At 37.9% G+C, this 23,700-nt stretch overlaps 1 protein-coding gene across 4 annotated transcripts in view; it reads left to right on the forward strand.

The window, feature by feature from the left end:
* LOC127647467 (centrosomal protein of 112 kDa-like) overlaps positions 1–23,700 on the forward strand; it is a 308,426-nt gene that overhangs the window by 250,025 nt on the left and 34,701 nt on the right. For all 4 annotated transcript variants that reach the window (XM_052131726.1, XM_052131727.1, XM_052131728.1 and 1 more), the window contains exons 23-24: positions 4,861–5,010; positions 22,190–22,279. In XM_052131726.1, the coding sequence (XP_051987686.1) occupies positions 4,861–5,010; positions 22,190–22,279 (240 nt within the window). The remainder of the gene's footprint in view (positions 1–4,860; positions 5,011–22,189; positions 22,280–23,700) is intronic.

Consider the following 23,700-nt stretch of genomic DNA (forward strand, 5'->3'; position numbering starts at 1 on the left):
TGACAGCGTGTGCATTTTTTTGCATCAGTGCTGTTGTATAATGAAAAATTGCAAATAATTGTAAAACCGATTTTAGCTGTGATTTCTCAGATGTAATCTGACCTTCAAACACTCACACGTGGCATCACTAGTTGTAGTGTATTCGGGTGTATTTGTCACACTCAGCCATATGTTTTATCACACTTATGACATGAATGTGTCTATGGTGCGTCACGGTCATAGGGCCTCCAGCTGGCAACAACCCTTCTTATTTTCAGTGTCAAATTGTATAAGGTAAGGGGATTCTAGATATCGTACATGATATTATCATAGCCACAAGTCAAATAGCAATATTGTTTTTTGGACTGTTCAAGGGTTCACACTTGCCATAATTACACATTTATTACATTTGCCACACATATCATAGTTGCTAACTAATATATCTGGGCAGAAGGTAAGACATGGGCTGTTTCTCAGTGTGCATTCTTTTGTGTTCTTAAGTTTTCGTGGACTCGTTCTACGTCATCATCCACTGCCGAAATTTGATTCCAATCCTCAAGAACGCAAGTACAGAGAACACAGGAAATTACCTAGATGTTTCCTTGAAATCGAGAATGCATCGGATGGTGACGTGGGCAAGAACTCGGTACTACGGTGGCAGACGAAGGACATGTATTGTGTTTTTTCCTCGAGGGTTTCCCGCTGTAAGCTCGTGAGAGTTGTTATTCAGTACTCAACATTTGTTGTGTTTTTGGGCATCATTTTAAAACAGTAATTACATTTTGGAGAAAATGACTGTTTACTGACTTTATTCTTTTACTGTTTGACTAGTCCTATAAAACCTCACTGGTGTGATGATATTATTGCTGTCACTGGTGTGATAATGCCAGTAGTTCTCTCACTGGCTTCAAATGTGCTGTGATGGTAAATTACACAAAAGGAAGACCACACAACATCTCAAAGCTTGCAACAGATGTGTTCTACATCCTCCTGTCCTTCCGAGTTCATTCTTCCAAGGTGGCTTGGCAAACCTGGTCTTCATAAGAACGCAAGTCCATTCTCTGCACTCTTAGAATTGAGAAATTCCCATGATGTCTTTCTTGCTTACTCAACTAAATGCATGTCTATCATGCATAGTTTTCCGAAAATCACAGAGTGGAAATTGACTTATGGTTCTTGGGCCCGTAATCGCTGCTTGCAGATATATTTTTACTTTAGTTTTTTTAAGTAAATGAGCTCAACCTTGCTGACAGTGTCACATGTGACAAAGCACCTTGAGCTGACCACACAATTGCACAGATATTCCCCGCAATGGTTCGAAGTCGACCGGCAATGCTGTACCTGCAGTGAAGTGCAATTCCTGATATAGTACCGGTGGCTCTTATAACATTATGGTAAATGGAAATTGAACCAAGTGAGACTATTATAGCACATTAGCTAGCGCCTCATTTTGCGTAATGTTTTGAAAAATAGACATAAGACATTATTATTTATGCTGCTGGCCGGAATTTGAGTGTCACTGTCATAGACACTGGAGAGGGCTGTTTTTACTCAGACCAGTAAGCAGCCCTAGCTACCACACTGGCAACCACTCAGAATGTGATTTTTGGAGCTTCAAAAGAGAAATCTCCATTCACTTGCATTTTAAGGACCTACTGAGCTGAGATATTTTTCTATTTTTCTTCAAATGTGTTCTGCTGAAGAAAGAAATTCATACACTGAAATTTCATGAGGGTGAATAATTAATGAAAGAATTTTCATTTTCCTTTAGCGATGCTGGTCCCGGTTGTGACAGATGTTTTTGTAAGTGCACTCAAAAGACTGTTGTTGGTAGCGGTGACTGTTATAGTCTACTTAAAATAATAAATAACGCAAACGTTTAGCCATCTTTTCATTTATTAATACACTACTGGTTGTTGGAAGTGTGTTGTGCTGTAGAAAATATGTTATACAATTTTGTTAAATTTTTTATTGTGTAAAAGTACTTATAAAAGTTCATTATTTTTACTCATTTTGATTTTCAATATGCACATTAAAATATGTTTAACTGTAAAACTGTGTTGCCCATAATTATTGTAAAATATGAAATATAAGCAATATCTTTCTACTTTGTTTCTCAATACACTGCGTAAAAAGTAAAAAAAATATATATATATATATGTGTGTGTGTGAGATCCATTAATATCTACTACTATAAATCATTTAAATGTTATGCTTTGTCTTGTCATTTATATAAGACATCCAAAGACTGCTTTACACAACATATCAGTATGTGGTTTCATACAATAAAATAAAAAGCATTAAAACTTACACTACCTGGCCAAAAAAAAAAAACAGAAAAGCCCCATACCGTAATATTTTGTTGGATTGCTTTTAGCTTTCATTATGGCGTGCATTTGTTGTGGCATTGTTTCGACAAACTTCTGCAATGTCACAACATTTATTTCCATCCATAGTTGCATTAATTTTTGGCCGAGATCTTTATTGATGACGAGAGAGTCGAACCACTCAGTAAAGTCTTATCAGCATATCCCAAAGACTTTCAGTGGGGTTGAGGTCAGGACTCCATGTGTGAAAATGACTGAACTACTCTTTCACAATTTGAGCCAGATGAATCTTGGCATTGTCATTCTTGGAATATGCCAGGGGAAAAAAATCCATTGATGGGATAACCTGGTCATGACATCATTTTATTGCCACATAACCTTGCTGAGCATAGACCTGACCAATTAAAGCAACCCCAAATCATAACACTTCCTGCAGAGGCTTGTTCAGTGGGCACTATGCATGATGGGTCCATCGCTTCATGTGCTTCACTTCTTACACTGACGCAACCATCGCTTTAGAATAGAGTAAATCTGGACTCATAAGACCACATGATCTTAATGCTCCCTAGCCAAATGATGTCAGCTTGCTGAAGTGATCACGATTATTCAAGATTTTTTTTCCCACCACGTTTCTTCCGTGAAACTGATGGTTCACCACTGTCCTTCCAGGTATAACAAGATCAAACTGAAATTCACGTCTTTTTAACACTTCTGTGTACATGTTTGATGTCTGTATTTTGGATCAATACAGGTAAACGTGATATTTTGTGACTACGCATTATGGAGAGTTAAATAGTTCAATCTTGCATTAAGAACAGTCGGTGCATTAAGCACTGACTTAGTTACAAACTAACTAGTAGTTACTAAACCCTTAGTGTGAACTTTACATCTCAACTTAAGCGAGACCTTACGCACAGCTGCTGCAACCCTACCCAGGACCCTATTAGGCCTAAAAGCCCTGTTGTGACCTGTTTTAGGGTCAAGACCCACCAGTTGAGAACTACTGGCATAACCTAAGATGGTGAATTTTTCTCGAAGAGTTGGCCGGTGACTCACCAATGACTCACTGTATCACAGATCTTTTACTCCTGTTTTTATATCATTTTTCCCATTCTAATTCCATTGGTTAATAGTCGTTCATCACAGAGGCATAACCATCAGAATGACAGTTTAACCCCTCACAACTCAAACTCAGAGACGCTTCAGAATTAAAGAAGATGTGCTAGAACCGTTACCGCCAAAGTGCCCAGGTATGAAGTGCATGAGGAATAACACAAAGCGGGGGATGAGTGTGTCCCTTTAGGCAAGAGACTTGATGCAAGAATCTGTAGCCAAATAATGATTAGCATGAGAACTTATGTTACCATAATAATGGGGTGTTTGGTGCTTTCATGTGGTTCGCCCACTGACAGAATAAGCCTAATCTTTCTCTCTGTGTCCGATCCAAGAGTTCACTCCCCACTCCCACACAATGAACACATTCCAGTAAAACGTTTCTGCACAATAAACAACGATCAGTCTAGCCCTGAGCTGCACTGTTGCCCACTTGGCTGCAGTTGAAATACTTTCTGAATTTTGACTGTGAGATTTCAAGGGGCCAGTTTCTCACTAAATCTGTCTCTCTCTCTCTTTCTCTCTTTCTCTCTCTCTCTCTTTCTCTCTCTTTCTCTCTCTCTCTCTCTCTCTCTCTCTCTCTCTCTCTCTCTCTCTCTCTCTCTCTTTCTCTCTCTCACTCTCTCTCTCTCTCTCTCTCGCTCTCTCTCAAATTCAAATGAGCTTTATTGGCATGACTGTATACAGTGTACAACGTTGCCAAAGCATTGAGTAATAAACACATTACAAAAATTTATATATTTTTTGATACTTTATCAACGTCCTTTTATGTTAGCCTGTTTTAGTAAATAGTATGTAGTTATGCATATTATGATCAAATAATTATATTGTATATTTTGTATAAATTGTATATTGTGAGACTAATGGTGGGGACCATTAAGACTTCATTTGGATCATCATTCAGTCATGTTCCCAGATGTCCAAGTGGATTTATATTTGTTAAATACTGCTGTTTATAACTATGTTATCGATTCAGTTATAAGTGAATAATGTATGGAGTTTTCACGTTAAGACGCTTTTATCCAAAGCGACTTACAGTGCACTTATTACAGGGACAATTCCCCCGGAACAACCTGGAGTTAAGTGTCTTGCTCAAGGACACAATGGTGGTGGATGTGGGGATCGAACCAGTGTCCTTCTGATTACCAGATTACAAGTTATGTGCTTTAGACCACTACACCACCAGCACTGCACTGCACTGCACATCCATCATCTCCTTTATTATCCATCCTCCCACTTAAAAGACCCGCTCACAACCTCAAACACATGATGAGTTACTTTGACTCAAACTGGTCAAGCTTGCTGATGCATATCAAAACCATCAGAATTCATTAGACGAGTTAATAAAATAAACCTTGAGGACCTTTAGAGTTCACCACTGAACTCTGGCACCTGTGAAGTGTGTTATCTGATGAATGATTGTGTTTGCGTGTGCACACAGGTGATCGTGGAGCTGCAGACATCTCTGAGCAGTGTAAAGGAGGACAGTCGTCACACGCAGCAGGATCTGCAGCAACAGCTACAGGAAGCACAGGGCCACTGGGACGAGGAGAAGAGACAAATCAACAGAGACGCTGACCACAACAACAAGGTAAACAAATACACCTGAAAATATCAACTGACAGATGTGAGAGAACAGTACAGTAACAGATTTACCAACATTAGTAAAAAAGTTGATTTATAATAGTGGATTTCCAGGATTACTATTTGAACGTACTCTAAATTTCAGAGCACACAGATTCCTCCCCCGTCCACTAGGGATGTTGAAATTAACCATATTCACTATTAACTGCAATTCAAAATGTCACGTTAATACGGTTAAGCATTTTGGAATACTCAATTCTGATTGGACAATGGCGCCATCTAGTGGTCTGATATATTTGAGTGACAACCGCTCATCCGGGGTTTAAGACATATCAGACCGCTCATCTGGGTATTGCGAGTCATCTTTTCTGCTTCTTGGATCACTGTACGATATCCACAAGCAAGTTAATCAAATAATTTTAACTCAAATAAAAATGTCATGCCCATTTATTGATTTATTTGGCAAGTAGTCTTGTTATAGGCTGAATAATGAGCACTCAGATGGTCATTTTCATAAAATAAACAAAACCAACACCAACAGAACGCAAACCGGAGGTGGATTTCAACTGTTCAGCGATTTATTTCTTCTCACATAATTACATGATTTCAATGCAAATCAATATTTCATGTCCATTTATATATTTATTCGCTTAGTAGTCGTTTAATAAGCAGTATCATGTACAGGAGAGCAGTTGTTATGTCAGACCACTTCATGGTTATATTTGCCTCGCGTTTGGGTCTGGATCACCCTGTCAGGATTTATTTTGCGATAACAAGCGGGTGACTGTACAATACCCCTTATATAAATATTTATCTGATATTCAAATATATTATATAAATTATTGATGTTTACAAATCTAGACCTTTTTGGAGAAAACTCTTGTGTGCCTTGTTACTGTGTCCATGTGGTGCTTTACCAGGTATCACCAGGAAACCAGGATGGTTTTCACATCATTTTGTAGCAAAAACGCTCGGCTATAAGATCCAGTTCTCAAAAGTCTTGTGGACACATGTTTAGTGTGTGTTATATGGCTTTATTTCAATGACTTAACATTTGTGGTTTTTCAAAAACTATACATAAACGTTATTTTCTCAAAAATACAAACCTGTACATACATGTTGCACACATATTATTGTAGCCCAGTTTGTGTTGAATACAGTGTTATCAGACTTTAGCCATTAATGTGTTTTTAATCAACTGAAAAAAGCACAAATGTCAAGGCATGTCAAAACTTCTCCAGGGTCCAAAACACCCTCAGACCCCAGTCAGTTATGTGTCAAACCTCCAACTGAATGAAGCGAAATCTCTGCAAAACTGTCTGCCAAAATCGAATTGTTTTGAGTCTGCTAGTGTGACGCCCTTTTAAGGCAAAGCACTCTTATAATAGCACCCTATAAGTGACAAATCAAAAGTACAATAATACAGACAAGTAGATTATGACCCAACAACATCGTTTTCATATAAGATGGAAATGAAAATGATCCTACAAAGTAACACCCTTAACAAAGAGACTACTTTCAGATTGTTTGTTGCGAATCCATCATGGTTGATGGAGTGTTGTCAGGTCTTTGTGTGTAAGGACTGAAACATCTCTCCACACAAAAGCCCTCCAGCATGCTGTTTTGCATGACAGTGGAGCTGGTGAATGGTGCTGCAGTCTGGCCCGGGCTTCATGGAGTACACATGAGTCTGTTGTCTTTTGTGGAGCCTTCACAGAGGTCTGGGCTGTTTTTATGAGTGTTTTGAAGTGGTGACCTCTGCTTTGAACTGCTCAGTGTTGTCACTGAAGCTCTAATGTTCTCTGTGTTTACGGTCAGACTTTACCAATCATTGTTCTGTAGCAGACTGACGCTTTTCCTTTTGTCTCCCAAACCCTGACTGTGAGTTTTGTGTGCACATCATCATAAACACCATTAGCTGTGTTCGGCATGGAATACTATCGTACTTTATACTATTTTAAAACATAGCATATGAAACAGTATGCAGTTATGTACTATATTGTCGTCACATGACCTTGCTGCTTTGCTTGTTTAATTCTGCATGTATCTACCTATTATCACCTCTCACAAACAACTCTTTTTTTACTAATATAGTTATCAGTTTTGGAGCTTGAAAGTTTTGTCACCATTCAGTTTCATTGTATGGACAAACAGACATCATATCTCTGTTTGTGTTGTGCAGAATAAAGAGTCACACAAGTTTGAGACGGCATGGGGTGAGTAAATGATGAGAGAATGATCAGTTTTGGGTGAAGTATTGCTTTAAGTGCTGTTATTGAGAGTAAAAGTAATGACTGGTGTGTTGATGTCTGTCCAGACATAAGAGAGAAAAGGAAAGAGTGTTTGTGTGTGTGTGTGTGCGTGTTTTTGTGATTTACGAGGACAATTTTGTAAGTTACAAATTAGTAATTACAAGGGTATTATGCTATAAATGTGATTTATGAGGACATTTCTAGTGTCCCCATAATTCAAATCGCTTAAAAATCATACTAAACAATGTTTTATTGAAAATGTAAAAATGCAGAAGGTTTTCTGTGAGGGTTAGGTTTAGGAGTTGTGTTAGGTTTAGAGGATAGAATCTATAGTTTATACAGTATAAAAGTCATTATGTCTATGGAAAGTCCTCATAATGATAGGTAGACCAACATGAGTGTGTGTGTGTGTGTGTGTGTGTGTGTGTGTGTGTGTGTGTGTGTGTGTGTGTGTGTGTGTGTGTGTGTGTGGATGGTAAGAATAACCGCGTCACGCGCTGAAATCGTTGCCAAGTCGCTCACTTCAAAGGCGGATTATGAAAGCTGAAGGGCTTGAGACAAAAACCAGCAAAAAGAGACATCAAAGTGTGGCGCGTTTGAATGCAATAATCCCACAGCAGTTGTTGTGATTGCACTGTCTGCTATCAGATGTCTCGTGTTGCTCAAGATGAAACCCGTGTTTGTTTGTCAAGGCTCCTAAAGTCCCCACTTTTCTCCACCCAAAGCTTTAGAAAGACTGAAAACTTGCCATGTCTTTAATTGACTATGTTACATACAGTTTGTCTGTTTAAGTAACCCAAAATCCTGCTGTTTAGTTTATGTCTTTCTCTCTCCTTTCATTCACTTTTCCCAGTTTGATGTAAAGAAAATGAATTTTGTTACATTCATGGTCCAGCTCTGAGCTGGATGGACCCTTTCACCAATTTGATGACATGTACTTTTTTCATAAACTGTATCTAGAAAACCTTCTCTCTCTCATTACTAACGCATTGGGTTATTATTACATACCTCGGGTCTTAAAAGACAAAAAAATGCCCAGATAATGTAAAAACAATGTAAAAATATGAAATGGAATATATTGAATTTCATTTTGAGGTTTTTCTGTCATTTATCAAAGAGATGATGCAACCAAATATAAAATGGGATTCATGCTTGTATTTAGAGACAAAATGAATAAATTGAAATTTGTTCACATTTTAACACCACTCATTGTTTTACTTGTGCATTAATCACTTGTCTAGCAGAAATAGCATAATAGTCAAGTCAAGTGGTTTTTATTGTCGTTTCAACCATATACAGTTAGTACAGTACACAGTGAAACGAGACAATGTTCCTCCAGGACAATGGTGAAACAGAAAAACAACATAGGACAAACCCAGAACCACATGTGACTACACAGACTAAATAACATACCTATATAAAGTGCACGGCACGTGCAAAGAAGAATGAAGAAGATCTGTGAAGTGCTCATGCTTTAGTTGTTTTTTCACATGTTTTTTTTTCTTTTTAAACCAGCGGGTAACAGCAAAGTTTACACACTTGTTTTAGCACAGTGGTTGATTGACTGGTGAGGGGAGGAGCTTAACTGCTGTCCCGGACGTATTCAGGCCGGATAAGTGTTTACACATCATATGTGATGTGTTCAGATGTGTTTTTGACCACATATGTGTGTGGTTTTTGTGATCCAACCACAAATCGTTTTAGAAACCATTTAGACCTGTATTTAGCACTGACTACATGTGATTGGAACTCCCAAAAGGCATCCTAATACTGAGTGTAAACGGGGTCTATGAGGTACACATGTGAAGCCCTGCTTTCACCTCAGGAGTGTACATATGATGTCTTAAAATATTACCTGGGTATGCAGCTCCCTAGAGTTTGGAAAAGTAACTGCATTGGCTATGTTTGATCTTCTTGAGGTGAGGGTTTCCCTCCGTGCTGTTGATTGACATTAGCTCATGCTCCAGCCTCTTGTTTTTTAGATTTGTAGTTGATCTTCATGCCGCCCAGCCGCATTCTGTTTGACCTTGCTGCAGTTGTGTTCCAGCATGCACAGGTGACATGCTGGTCTTGTTTCAACACTCTGCTTACCCCAGTATGCACAGCTGCTGGATAAGACTGAATTTACTCGCAACCTGCGCTGTCAAGCCAGCGACACCGGCTGCTGCATCAACAATAGCGTCACGCCGCTCGAACACTGCAGGAGTCCTCCCATGTTGCATCTCTGCTCTGACATCACTCACACAGCATGAGACATAGCTCGCAGTACCACACGGATGCAGGTCTCAGTGGGGCATGTGTCAGTCAGATGTCTATTTATAACACACAGGAACACAACATGAAGATATATTCATGCTTTGTCTTCACTGCCAGCTTGTCTGAGTGTGCTTTTGTTCAGTTTTCATTCAGAAAATAGGTAATAAGTCATTTACGTTGCTGTCGCTTTTATTTAATGGAATTGAAGTACACTGATTGGAGATTCAGTCCTCCTGGATTAACCAAATTGACCCTATTTACTTTATTGATACGTGTTCCTGGTCGTATTGTGAACAATTATTCATCTGAGACCATACATGGCCTGAGCCTGGACTTTGTGGATATACCAAATGTTTTGGGGTTTGACCATGACATCTTCCTCTCCTTGGTTTTTAAATAGGGATGTCATGTACTTGTGCTTATAAAAATGCTCCGATACCATTCGACATACAAATTAAAATCATGTTATGTCCTAGTGTGATTATTAAACCGCTAAGACTGTGACTTAATGAGATAAATATATAGTTTGCATGTGCTGTGCACTTCAAATGTAAGCCCATGTGAATGTGTGGAGCTGGTGTTGAGTCAACATAAAGACACAAAGTGCTCATACGTTTTAGAGCTCCTTGGCTCATACATAGAAAACACCATCATGAGCATTGCACGCTCTTTTTGTACCAGATGACAGCGAGCAGAGCGTTAATTACTGTGTAGTGCGACACACATCCAGACTACATATTTATTGAATTAAAGGAAAATTCAGAGTTTAATACAAGTAAAGTTCAATCTACAGCATTTGTGGTATAATGTTGATTACCACAAAAATGTATTTTGTCTTTTAATTGAAAAAGCAAAAATCCAGTGAGGCACTTACAGTGGAAGTCAATGGGGGAAAATATTTGGAGGGTTTAAAGGCATAATTGTGAAACTTATAATTGTATAAAAGCACTTACATTAATTTTTCTGTTAAAACTATTATTTGAGCTGTAAAGTTTCATAAATAATCATTTTTACAGTCATTTTAGGATTTGTTGACATTACATTGTCATGGCAACGAAGTTGTAAAATTGGCCATAACTTTACACAGAAAAGGTTAGTAAGCGATTTGATTACACTAAAATCATGTTTACATGCATATACATTTGAATAAGTTAGTATTTTAACACTATGTAACTTGTGTCCCTCCAATGGCTGGAACATAAAACTGCAAGTTAATTGGACCATTGTTTTGGTAATTACGGGAGTCAGGCTTCAGCTCTGCTCTTCTGTGCTGATGAATCTGATGGTTTCAGGAGTAACAGGAGTAACCATGTTATCAGAGCAAATACCACTAACAACAACAACCCCCCCTCCCCCCTTAAAAAATAGATAAAAAATGAATGAAAGAAAAAGACAGATATCTGAAAAATGTCTTATGAGCAGGTAAGTAGCATATCTTCCACTGTTGTTTTGACTTACTGAAAGCAAATAAATAACATTATAAAGTTCAATTATAATAGTTTCCACCATTTGACTTTATCTGATATGACTAGCAATCGTTTTGTCTAATGTCATCGTTGCTTATCTTTTGAAAACAGGTGCATTTTTTAATGATCTATAGTCAATGTTGCTCATGTGTTGTGGCTACAAGCTTTCAGCTTCAAACTACTTCCACTCCTATCACCGCACATACACAAGCACTGTATAGCTCCAGACCTTCTTGGATGACTGATGGAAGTATGCAATTTCCCTCCAAATTAGTCCCAACAGCTCTAAAATCTAAATCATTATTATAGGCTTACTACAGTGAATCGGGGTACAGCGAAAACATGATTTGGAAGACAGATTTTTGGAGTGCTCGCTAATTAATGAAATTTTGTTCATTTCTAACAAGAATTCTTATATGCTGTAGCTTTATAAAAGGAGGGACAGGTCGGAATACATTTTTGTGGTAATCAGTATTATGCCACAAGTGCTATCAATTGAACTTAACTTGAATTGAACCCGGAATATTCCTTTAAATAGCAGCCTTATGTGGTTCAGTAATCATGTAGCAACCTGTTTTTCCAGAAGTGAGATGCTACTGTCAAAAACACACAGAAACCGAACAGGCTTCATAATAAAGGAAAAAACTACAACAGAAATATATCACTGCTGTATAGTTATGTAATATTCACTGTAATACTACTCTTAATAATATATCAATAGTAACTGTGTAATTATATTTCACTTCTGTAATACTCCGTTATGCAGTACTTTAATTGACAAAAATATCTCCAGTGTTGTGCTGTGAGGATGTGTATAAAAGCACTTCATGACTAACATTATAGAGTATCATGTTAAAAATTATTTGTTTTTATTTTATTAAACTTTTATTTAGCTCATGTCTTTAAACACCATTTTTATTTTCTTCAATATATATATATATATATATTATAAACATCTCAAGAAAAATGTTGTGAGTTTTCAAAGCAGGATATGAGTCTCTTTTACAATAAGATTTCTAACATCAGGTCTCAGTACACGTGTTTTCATCTGTTGAGCCTGCAGGTGAGTAGGGTTAAACAAAAAAATAACCATCAATCTATGAAACATGAGATATTACTTAGAAATTAGATATAAAAAAAATAATAATAAATACAATACATTAACATCTTCTATATGCGACTTTTTCAATATTTTTATTGAGTGTGTTCATGAAAACACATTATTTTTGAATGGAAAATCATTCCTTCATTTTCATAGTAACAGGGTCCTGATGTCCTCTACCAAGACATCGCATAAGTTAAGAATATATTTATATAAGCTCACCTGTACTAAGATCATGGCACGGTTCAGTGGCCACATGAGTTGAAAGTTCTAAGTTCTAAATTGGTGATGATGAAGTTTGACCTACAGTCTGTTAAGAAGTTTTTCTTCTTATATAAACTTTTAAAGTTTTCAAAGTTCCTCTTAGTGGTGTTATTGTGATGTAATGCTGTTGATAGAACACCGGAACAGAGAGTTATAAAGGTGATAACACATTTGTAGTTTTTGCAGCCTTTTGTGAAATTTTGCCCAGTTTACACATGCCATTAAGATGTGTTTTGGGCAATATGTTTGAAATAGCCTGACACTAGATACAGGTGTAAGGTGGGTCAAAAGTTTTTAGATTTATCCACTTCAGTCACATTTGGAGGTGGTCAAATGTGGTTGAAAATGCATGTGACCAGAATTGGGCTTTTACCCACCCGTTATAATGTGATTGAACAGAAGTGAAGCACAACCAATCAGCTGTAAATCAACCTGGTGGAGTCTTTGCTGGTTACTAAAATAACTGAAACATCATGTTTGCGCTTGCGCTTTTTGTGCTTTTTGTTCTTTTAATTTTTTGTTGTTAAAGCACATTCAAATTTACCTTTGCACAATGAAATTCTACAGACGCAGAAGGCTTGGGCAGTTGCAACAGTTGTGAAACCAGCAAAAAACAAATTGACATGCAGATTTGTTCATGCTGCACTTTATACTCTGGGAGAGAGAAGATATACAGAATCTCACCGCTGAAATGACATCCTTGTCCAGTACGAAGCACCGCCCACACAGAGGTTACTGCCAAACCAAGAAACTTCACCAAACTTAAACCCCATGCGGAATTTGTATAGAGAAATTCTTTGTCAACGGAAATCCATCTGATGCCTCAAATCCCATTGAGATGACTGCATTTCACCAGCACAATTTCACGGTTTCAAAGGTAAATGTGACTGCGCCTTTTATTATAATGCAGTAACATTCGTCATGAAATCAGAGACCCTCCCCTTGAAATCTGAACACTAGTGGTCAAAAGAGATGCATACTATGCCCAGGTGTGCACAGAGGTGGGTAGAGTAGCCAAAAACTGTACTCAAGTAAAAGTACAATTACTTAAAAAAAAATGTTTACTCAAGTGGAAGTAATGATGTCAATATTTACTTGAGTAAGAGTAAAAAGTTGCTGAAGTTGCGAGTTACTAGTTACATTCATATGAAACATAATGAACGTTTACTACCCAATATTCCATTACATAATGTACGTTTAACAAGTATTACATAATAATAATAATAATTTAATCATCATTCACCCTCATGTTGTTCCAAATCTGTCTGTCTCTCTGTCTTTCTTCAATGCAATATTAAGGAGATGTCAGACAGAATGTTAGCCTTTGTCACTATTTACTTTCACTGCATGTTTTTTTCCTCCATATTTTAAAAGAGAATGCGCTCCAGTAGTCATGCATGCACGTGATTGGCAGAGCAAAAGGCATTTACACTTATGTATATTTCAGCACTGATATAAAAATGTATACTTAGAAACTGATGTCATAAGAGCCCATAGTACCAGAATCACCCTGAAAATGACCATCGCCACAACACAGACAAGCTTACGTTATCACAATCGACAACGAGTTTTCATAAAAAGGATCTGCAAGTTTTAGCTTGAAATATATGCTCGTCTATGTCTTAAATGAAGGCATTGTGTGATGAAATTTTGTTTTTGTTTTGAGCAGAGGGACATAGCGCAAGTATAAAGTTTAAAAATATCTCAATGAATTGCACATTTATTGACTTATTTAATTAAACCGGTAATGTAATGACAGGAATGTCGCCCATTGTAACAAAGTAAAAGTAATTTTTTTCTCATCAGAAATGTACTTGTGTAAAAAGTAAATTTTCTCAAAACATTTACTCAAGTAAATGTAACAGAGTAAATGTAGTGCATTTCTACTTTCCTCTGGGTTTACATGTAAATGGTGATGCGTCTCGCCTGTCCACTTGTGATTGAATCACCCAAAACACATTAATACAAGGTGGAAACACAGCCATACAACAATTATGATTTCCTGTTGCTACATTACTTGAGTTGGAAATCAGGAAATACTCATTATCTTCACAACATCTGAATGTGTCCATGAATGAAGATCAATAAACAGACCATGTAAACAACTCAATTGGAACATTTTGCTATTACTATTGCACATACTTCAGTTAATAGATGTGAACAAAGCCCTAGCCCTAAGTACTCAACTCGTCCCGCATTGTTTGTGCTACAGACACGAATGATTCCTCGAATCATGCGGCTTGTTGAGAAGAGGTATGCTATGACTTTTCTAAGCGATCAGACTTAATATTTTCACCCGGTGGATGAGCCAAAATTGGCACAAAGTCTCACAGTCCTTCATTGAAGGAGGGTCCTTGCAGACATATCAAGAAATTCAAGTTCAGGCGCATACGTCTGCAACAGATGTGTCCCGTTACTCACTCACTTCTGCAGCACTTCTGTGACCCTGCCGTGACCTCAGAGCTCGTTCAGGGATCTGCTGTCGTGCGGTTGAGGTTTGACACGTCCGTGTACAGCCACAGGAATGATGAGTTAGCAAATCTGTTGAGATTGGAGAAGATAACCTTCATGTGCTGTGGCTCAGAGAGGAGGTTTGGGAAGAGGGCAGCTGATAAATGAGTGCATGGGGCAGATTCCCAGAAACCCTTTGAACCCATATCTCAGGAAGCAGTGTGTGAAAATGTCCCAGTGAACTGCGTGAGAAAGGCTGCAGCTCTCTCCCACACACACTTTGTTACACATTGAAAGACAACATTCCTTACTGCTCATTTCGGCAGCAGATAGAAGCTATTGGGATTTGCCTGTGCCTAGATAAAGTGTGACTACTTTGAAGATGCTAAAATATAACACAGTTTTGGTTTTTTTGGGATTTTGTTTAGACACAACATAATTCCCATATTTCCATTTCTGTTATTCCATAGTTTGGATGACTTTACTATTATTCTAAAATGTGAAGAAAATAATGTTTCAAAAGTGTTTCAAAAGTTTTGGCTGGTAGTGTATAATGTACTTAAATGAGAAAATTCCCATTCAAATGTGAAACTCGATGGATGTGCACTTATATATAAAATGCTCCCGCATATATGCAACTCAATGGATGCACATACTCGATGTCGACACAGTCGATGGATGTACACATTAATGTACACTAAACACGTGCAAACTCGCTGCACTTATGTAATACTTAGACACGCAAACTCGATATTCACGCTTATGAAACTCTCTCGTTCAAAAGACAATTTACAATATTCGATATCATTTATTTAAAGACAGCTTACCTCAAAAATTTTCCACCAACATCACAAGCTTCTCAAAATGGCATTCTCAGTCGTTCTTGCTTATCACGTGGTTTCTTGTAAAATGCGTTAAAATTTAAGCAAGGTTTGCTTCATTTTAACTGCCATTTGACACATCTCCTCATATTTCTTCATTCATTGTTTGCATTACTGCGAGTTCATGATATTACTTGCATTTTCGTGGTGCACACATTAATGCACTATAAGTAAAACAAAACATTTAGTATATATGCAATTATTTGAGATAAAAATGATTTATCTTAATATGTTGTTGATGAGCCAGTGCAGCTAGTGATATCCTATCCTCTATATATGGCCCGGATCCCTCCTTCAATGTAAACCTATGGGATTTTTTTCACCAGTTTTATCATTCACCAATGTGAAGCCCATTAATCTGATAGTTTAGAAAAGTAATAGCAGATCTCTCCTCAACAAACTGCAGGATTTCAGGTATCATAAAAGGAATATTCCAGGTTCAACACAAGTTAGGCTCAATCAACAACATTTGTCATTCTCTTTATTTCCACTCGTCCCTCCTTTTATTTAAAAAGAAAATAAATAAATAAAGCTAATATCTGTGTTCCAGTCAATGGGGTCCATTTTTGGAGGGTTTAAAGGCAGAAATGTGAAATGTATAATTTTATAAAAGCACTTACATTAATTCTTCTGTTAAAACTTGTGGATTATTTGAGCTGTAAAATTGTTTATATAATTTTTTAAGGTCGTTTTAGGGTTTACACCATTACATCGTCATAGTAACAAAAAGGGACGAGTCAAAATACATTTTTGTGGTCATCAACATTATGCCACAAATGCTTTCGATTGATCTTAATATGTATTGAATATTCCTTTAATGTCTGTAGCACTAACTGCAGGAAGAGTTGTGCTGAAGTTTAATATTTAGGGTTTTGGGTTTGTTCACATATGCAGTTGTAGTGGTGATTAATGACTTTATCATATGTGGTAGTATTTAGTATCGGCTGCTCGAGGGCAGTAAATCAGAAATTCATTTGCCACGATTGTCTTTTTTTCTGTTGTCCTGTCTAAGCATCAGGTCTGTTTCAGTTATATCACACACTGCACGGGTCTGTTATTCTCCCTTCAATTGTACTGTTTGTAGTGTTCTGTTGGGTTTGTGAAGGATGTGCTGGCCGGCTCAGGTTCTGGGCATGAGGGCGAATGGTATTGAACAAGTACTGTTTGAACAGGTGAAAGAGACAAAATACTAAATGTCATGGATCAATTACTGATTAATGCATTATTTTGTTGAGAGTGACCTAAATGGAATCGACTATGATTTTGGAGTAAACCCACTTCTGTTGGACTGTCTATAACTTCAGAATTATTAAAGAATATACATTTCCTTTTAGATTCTGATTAAGAACAAACAGGGTGAAAAGTAAGTGTTTATGAACTGATAATCTGCCGTTTTACTGGTGATTTGTGTGATAGGGAATAGAAGTCATTGTCGCCTCTAGTGTTCATTTCACCAGAAAACTGTTGCGATACATTCAAATAGCCATCTAAAAATAATTTAGCAAAAATGTAGGTATAATAACGTGACACTATGAGATCAGGTAGGTTTCACAATAAGACCAGGAATAAACTTTGTTTTCATGTTAATTTATTTCAAATGAAATGTAAAAATGTAAGTAATGATGAAAGGTATCTGAGCTTAATAACCACACTAAGTCAGGTTAAAGTCATTATATCTACCACATCCACATTCTCAACTGTCATCAACATCTTCTCATGTGAGCAGCTGGAACACAGAGTCAAGAGAAGACCATCTATAATTTAGCCATGCGATGTGCGCGCAGACCTCCAGCCATAACTGCACATCTAAAGATTTAAAGTGCTCGGGCTCGTTGTCATTAACGGATCCCTTTAATCGTAAACTTCTGAAAGCAGTGCACTGCAAATAGAAATTCCACATGAAGAGCCGTCTAGTGCTAACAAAACATGGGCCACAGTTTAAAGAGGCCCTCTCTCTTCCTCTTATTCTCTTCTCATTTTTCCCCTTTTCTATTGCCTTTACCCGAGGGAAACATACTTGCCTTATCGTTCGAGGTGGACCACCCAGGCAAAATGACTCAGGTCTCACCTTTGAGTGTGTGTGTGTGTGTGTGTGTGTGTGTGTGTGTGTGTGTGTGTGTGTGTGTGTGTATTAGAGCTTTTCAGCTCAGCACTGGAGTATCAACCTCTATGCAGGTCTCTACATGTGTGTGTGTGTGTGTGTGTGTGTGTGTGTGTGTGTGTGTATTAGAGCTTTTCAGCTCAGCACTGGAGTATCAACCTCTATGCAGGTCTCTACGTGTGTGAACACTGTGTGTGTGTGTGTGTGTGTGTGTGTGTGTGTGTGTGTGTGTGTGTGAGTGTGTGTGTGTGTAGTGTGTGTGTGTGTGTGTGGGGTGTGTAGTGTGTGTGTGTGTGTGTGTGTGTGTGTGTGTGTGTGTGTGTGTGTGTGTGTGTGTGTGTGTGTGTGTGTGTGTAGGAGTGTGTGAGTGTGTGTGTGTTTTAGTAATCTACGGGGATAAACAGCTGTTGAAGTAAACCAAGGCTAAGAAAGAAGAGAATAAAGGCTGCTGACATGGGTCTTTCTTTCTTTCTTTCCCCTTCCTTTGCCCCCAGGAAATCAAATGTTCCACGTTTGCCGCTTGTTTAGATTGATCCCGCTCTGGCCGACTGATAAAGAGCGTATCGCTCTGGCCATCTGGACCCTTTTTGAGAGATTCACCATAGAAAGTTTCATGTTCACGCAGAGAGGAACAACAGCTGTGAGGTTGCTATGGTTTAAGAGGAAAACACAGATGGGTATCAAGGTGTAGAAGACTATACCGGATCAGACGGACGTTTGGGGTCCAGACTTAGAAGTTCTATTATACCTCGAGGAAGCTCTCCGCTGGCATTCCCATTCATTTAATGGCAGTTTCACTTAGCTGGCGTGACTTTTATCCTGCCATCTTGGCTCATAGGCACTCAGTTTTGGAGACAGATTTTTTGAGCCAATCACTTGAGCCTGCAATACTAATCACTCTGGAGCCGCCATTGACAAGCCGTTCACCTACGACTCATTAATATAAGTCCATTGCACTCTTTTAAGAGCCCTCCAAAAAACTGGCAAATTGGCAAAAAATGTACTATAATATCATGAAATATTTCAAATGTATAATTTGTTGGAAGGACTGTCGAATAGCCATCAAAATAGAAAGAGATCTCCATAATGCAATAGCAGTGTTGGCTGTATTCTAATTGACCCTTCGCTAAGCTCTGCCCTCCATTGCAATGGTTGCTTGCTCTGACAAGCTCTGCAGAACTCCCCGTTGAAATGAATTGGAGATTGCCATGAACAACATGATTTTAGGCAAAATATTATCATAATGGAGTGGATAATATTTTTACGTAGGCTGGTATGAAGAGTGACATTGTAATCCATATTTATCTGAAGTTTTTGTACAAGAAATTGTTCAATTATTAGCTTGAAGTAAATGTAGGTGTCGTTGCAGATGTTAGATGTTCATTTGGGAATGACAGCTTTATCCATAACATGCTCTTCTCCTGATTTATTTTAAGATTATTTTGAAAAAAGAAAGAAATACACTGTGTATCCTCTCTGAGTAACTCATGCCACTATTACAAATGACCTGGCAACAATGTGTTTTTTGTTTTGTTTTTTTGGATTATTTATCTAAAATCCTGCTTAAACGTACTCAAACACACATTACTTCCATAGGCTGTCATTGGAAAACAGCAAACACGTAACCCTCCCAATCCTGTTTGTAGTAAATCCAAAGTAATCCCTAAATTAAGCATGGTTACTACAATATTACTAAAGTAAAACCAAAGTTCATTTTAGTTAGCGTAAAACAAATAGGGTGACAACATTACATTGAACATTAATATATAATTAATATTCACTGATAAACTAGAAAACACTGTATTTTATAGAACTAAATAAATGTACAGTATTTTGATAAACAGCAGCAATTCACTTATATATTTTGCTCAAAAAAGAAAGTAAAGTCACATCGCTCATCAATCAACTCGAGAACACGCATGTGCTAGACAAGCCGGAATTTTGTTTTTTGTTTTTGTAATCTGAGGTAAAAAAGCACAATTTATGATACCAGTGTTGTCAGATTTTGCTGCTGATTTGAAATATGTTCTTTGATCGTAATCTTGACCGACCGTTTTGGAGTTTTCAGTCTTTCAAGTAGATAGGAGCTGCACTTGTATGCCGCTTGTTTACACAGACAAATAGCTGCTCGGAAGCCTTCCAAAAATGGCCAAAGAGTGAACTGACTACAATGTGACAAATGTTGCTCTTCTCGTTGGAAAATGTGGCTCGTTACTGGAGCTGTTGTGAAAATAGATGAGCTACTGCCACGCTACAGGCCTATACTCGCACTGTAAAACAACCCATTAAGTGCTCTCTCAATCCCAAAATTAAGAATTTGGGCCACAAATCCATTTTAAAGAGTTCTTTATCGGCCTCCATGCCTCACCTCTGTGCTCGGCTTAGCAAGTAACCTTTATCCCATCAGGATGCAGGACATAAGGATCACCCACAATGACTCACTCAGGCTGTTTATTAATGGGAGCCGCAGATGACAGGGTCCTTTTATGACAAAGACAGATATTTCCATGCCCTCACCCCACCCTGGCTGTCAACTCTTTCGTAAATCTGCTTGGAACCACATAAAAGACTTGCCTCATAACTGTCAGCACTCTTCCTGGAAACATCACCACACAAAGGCTGTTACAGTTCTGGGGTCTGCTGGCATTTGTGTTGTTGTCTCGTCTGTGTTGCAATAGAGCATGGACTGGTTGTGTCATTTCGGCGCCAATAGCATCACTAGACGGAATTGCTCAAATAAGCGTGGTTTTCAAACAGCTTTCTGAATACACACTTGAGCTTTCATTTACTTGTGTTTCAGGTCAAAATCGGCCAGTTGGTTTGTGCATTTCTTTTAATCAAATCTTTTAAGTGAACAAATCATTCTGGGTTTTTTAACAAATCACTCATAGCATAAAAGACACTCATTTGTCACCTCCAAAATCTAAAAAAATCTCCACAAATAATCGCTGAACGAATCAGTGAATCAAATCAACATGAACAATGAATGGATCTGAATCCCCACCACTTTTTGGAGAGCCGAAAACACAGTGGAGTGGAGTGAACTAACCCAACATTTTCAGACATCAACAGTTGCCAAGTTCGTATTGATGTTTTTAAGGTGAAGGGTCAGTTGGGTCAGGACTATGTAATAGGGGCCATAATATAATGTCATTTTTCATAATCATTTTCCAACTTCTCTTTGACTCAGAATTGATTGGTGTGTTTTTACTACTGTACCTTTTAGACTTTATGTACTTTATGTATATTGGCTTACTTCCATATACTGCCCCATTTACATTTACATTTACGCATTTGGCAGACGCTTTGATCCAAAGGGACTTACAGTGCACTTATTACAGGGACAATCCCCCCGGAGCAACCTGGAGTTAAGTGCCTTACTCAAGGACACAATGGTGGTGACTGTGGGGATCGAACCAGCAACCTTCTGCTTACCTGTTATGTGCTTTAGCCCACTACACCACCACCATTTCACATTGATGTTTATCAGTGGTGGGTCAAGTTTAATCGGTGCTGAATACTGAATAGGTATTTATTGGTCATAAGTGAGCTTATGATTTCTCAGCTCTGTTTCAATAAATTATCTGAAAATGTGTGTAAAAATGTATCACTGTTATTTATTTATTATATGTATTGAGACTATATTTAACTTTATAAAGCACATTGTGGTTGTCACAAACCATGCTTACCCTTGCTGCAAGTGAACCTGTGTTTATTTTAGTCTGGGGTGTATTTTCTTTTACTTGGCAATAGTTTATGTTCATAAACTATCATCATGTCACGCAACTGTCCATGCAATACTGTAGAGTTTAATGGGGCGCACTGCCTTCGACGTCAGCGTTAAAATGGGATGCATTTCTCCTCTCTTCATTTTATATTAATTTAATTTAAATCAGAACAGACCTGCCCACCTGTTGAGATCCATTTTGAAGAAAGCTTAAATGCAACAAGAATTGTTTTTGCATCTGAGGCAAACACCTGCTTCTCGAGCATCATGTTGATTGATAGGTACCACTTCCTGTCGCATACCACCCGTCAGATCACATGCAGGAGTCCCATCTGTCCACTTCACTGTACTCTGTTTTATTCTGACTCTTCTTGGAGAATAATGGAAACTGAAGTTACATGTGTGCTAGAAACATCTGGTTGGAAGTGGCAGGAACTGCGCCTGTTTCCACTGTGATTGGGTACAGAGACAAAACCCTTTGCCCAGAATTCTTTTTGCTTGGTCTTTTAGAAAAGCAATGATCGTTTTCATCTTAAAATATTTTGAAAAGAAATGATGGGCTGTTTATGATGCATTGGATACCCTTGGATTTGATTGACACTCTGCTTCATACACAATTATGTGTTTTTCCTTTATTCCTGGAATGTAGTGTTGTCTAACCCTCTATTCACTTTGTTCCCTCTCAGGTTCTTCAGGAACGTGTGGAAAGTTTACAGAGACAGCTGCACGCCGTGGAGAAGAAGCTGATGAGCCGAGAGCTGGAGTTCCAGGAGCAGGTAAGGTTACAAACAGCTCAGACCCCGGACTGCGGCCCCTGAAGGGCCGGGAAGAAGCCACGTCTCTTCACCGAGTCACTGATATGCCCCTGTGCACATTTGACACATTCCTGGAGATCCGGATTCAGGAGCCAGAGCTCCGGGCCAGGAATGCCATTTCAGAGGGAATTCTCAATAATAACATTGAGTTGAAGAAAGAGAGATAAAGATCTAATTAGCTGATTAATAGCTGCGGGTGGGTCTTTAGATTTGGTATGGCCTGGAAACCTCTGATGACCTGCACTGGGCTCCTCAGACAGTTGAGAGATGAACCCATGGGGGGTGAAGGATCTAGAGGAACAGCTGCAGTGAGTTGGCACCATATTTTTCTGAAGAGCTCCAAAAATGCCTTTTGTCTGACTGAGAGTTTATAGATCAGTGGCCAGACAACCTGACAATCTAGGTCTTTGCAAAAGCCAGTGACATGGCCATTAAGATTTGTTGTTGTTTTTTTCATGCAAGCATGTGCTAAGTCTAGATGAAATCATGCACACAAAGTGCAGGGATATAAATGAAGACAGTCCTTTCAGAAGACATTGTTAGCTGGTGAACAATAGAGATATAGCCGTATAACTCTTAACTGCGTCCTTTCTGAAAGTAAGTTATGAATTTATTACACGCTCTTCATATACACATGGAATTCAAACTTTTAAGACATTTTAATGCCATTGACCCCCCAAATATGATGATTTTTTTGAGGAACCCCATTCCTAAAATTTAAAGGCAACGCTATATTTTTATGTAAAAAATATAGTGTATATTTGTTTTTTTATTTACGCTGTGTGAGTAAAAATAGTAAGCGTAATATAATAAAGTTTGCAATTAAATAATTGCCATCTATATTTTCTTTGTATTACAGCCAAAATAAAGGATTATAATATGATTAAAAGAATATTCCCAGTTCAATACAAGTTAAGCTCAATCGACAGCATTTGTGGCATAATACTGATTACCACAAAACTTTATTTTGACTCGTCCCTCCTTTTCTTTAAAAACAAAAATGGAGGTTACAGTGAGGCACTTACAAGGGAAGTCAATGGAGGGTTTAAAGGCAGAAATATGAAGCTTATAATTTTATACAAGCACTTGCATTAATTCTTCTGTTAAAACTCATGTATTATTTGAACTGTAAAGTTTCAATCACACTAAATCATGTTAACACACATATTGTTTATATCTTGTATCTATACTTTTGAATCAGTGATTATTTGAATGTTTACAGATTGGCTCCATTGACTTCCATTATAAGTGCCTCACTGTAACACATATTTGTGCTTTTTTAGTCGAAATATTTTTTGTGGAAATTAACATTGATTGCCAGCATTGATACAAATGCTGTTGATTGAGTTTAACTTGGTGGTGGTGGTGTAGTGGGCTAAAGC

This window comes from Xyrauchen texanus, chromosome 8 (assembly GCF_025860055.1).
Source record: "Xyrauchen texanus isolate HMW12.3.18 chromosome 8, RBS_HiC_50CHRs, whole genome shotgun sequence".
Lineage (NCBI taxonomy): Eukaryota > Metazoa > Chordata > Actinopteri > Cypriniformes > Catostomidae > Xyrauchen > Xyrauchen texanus.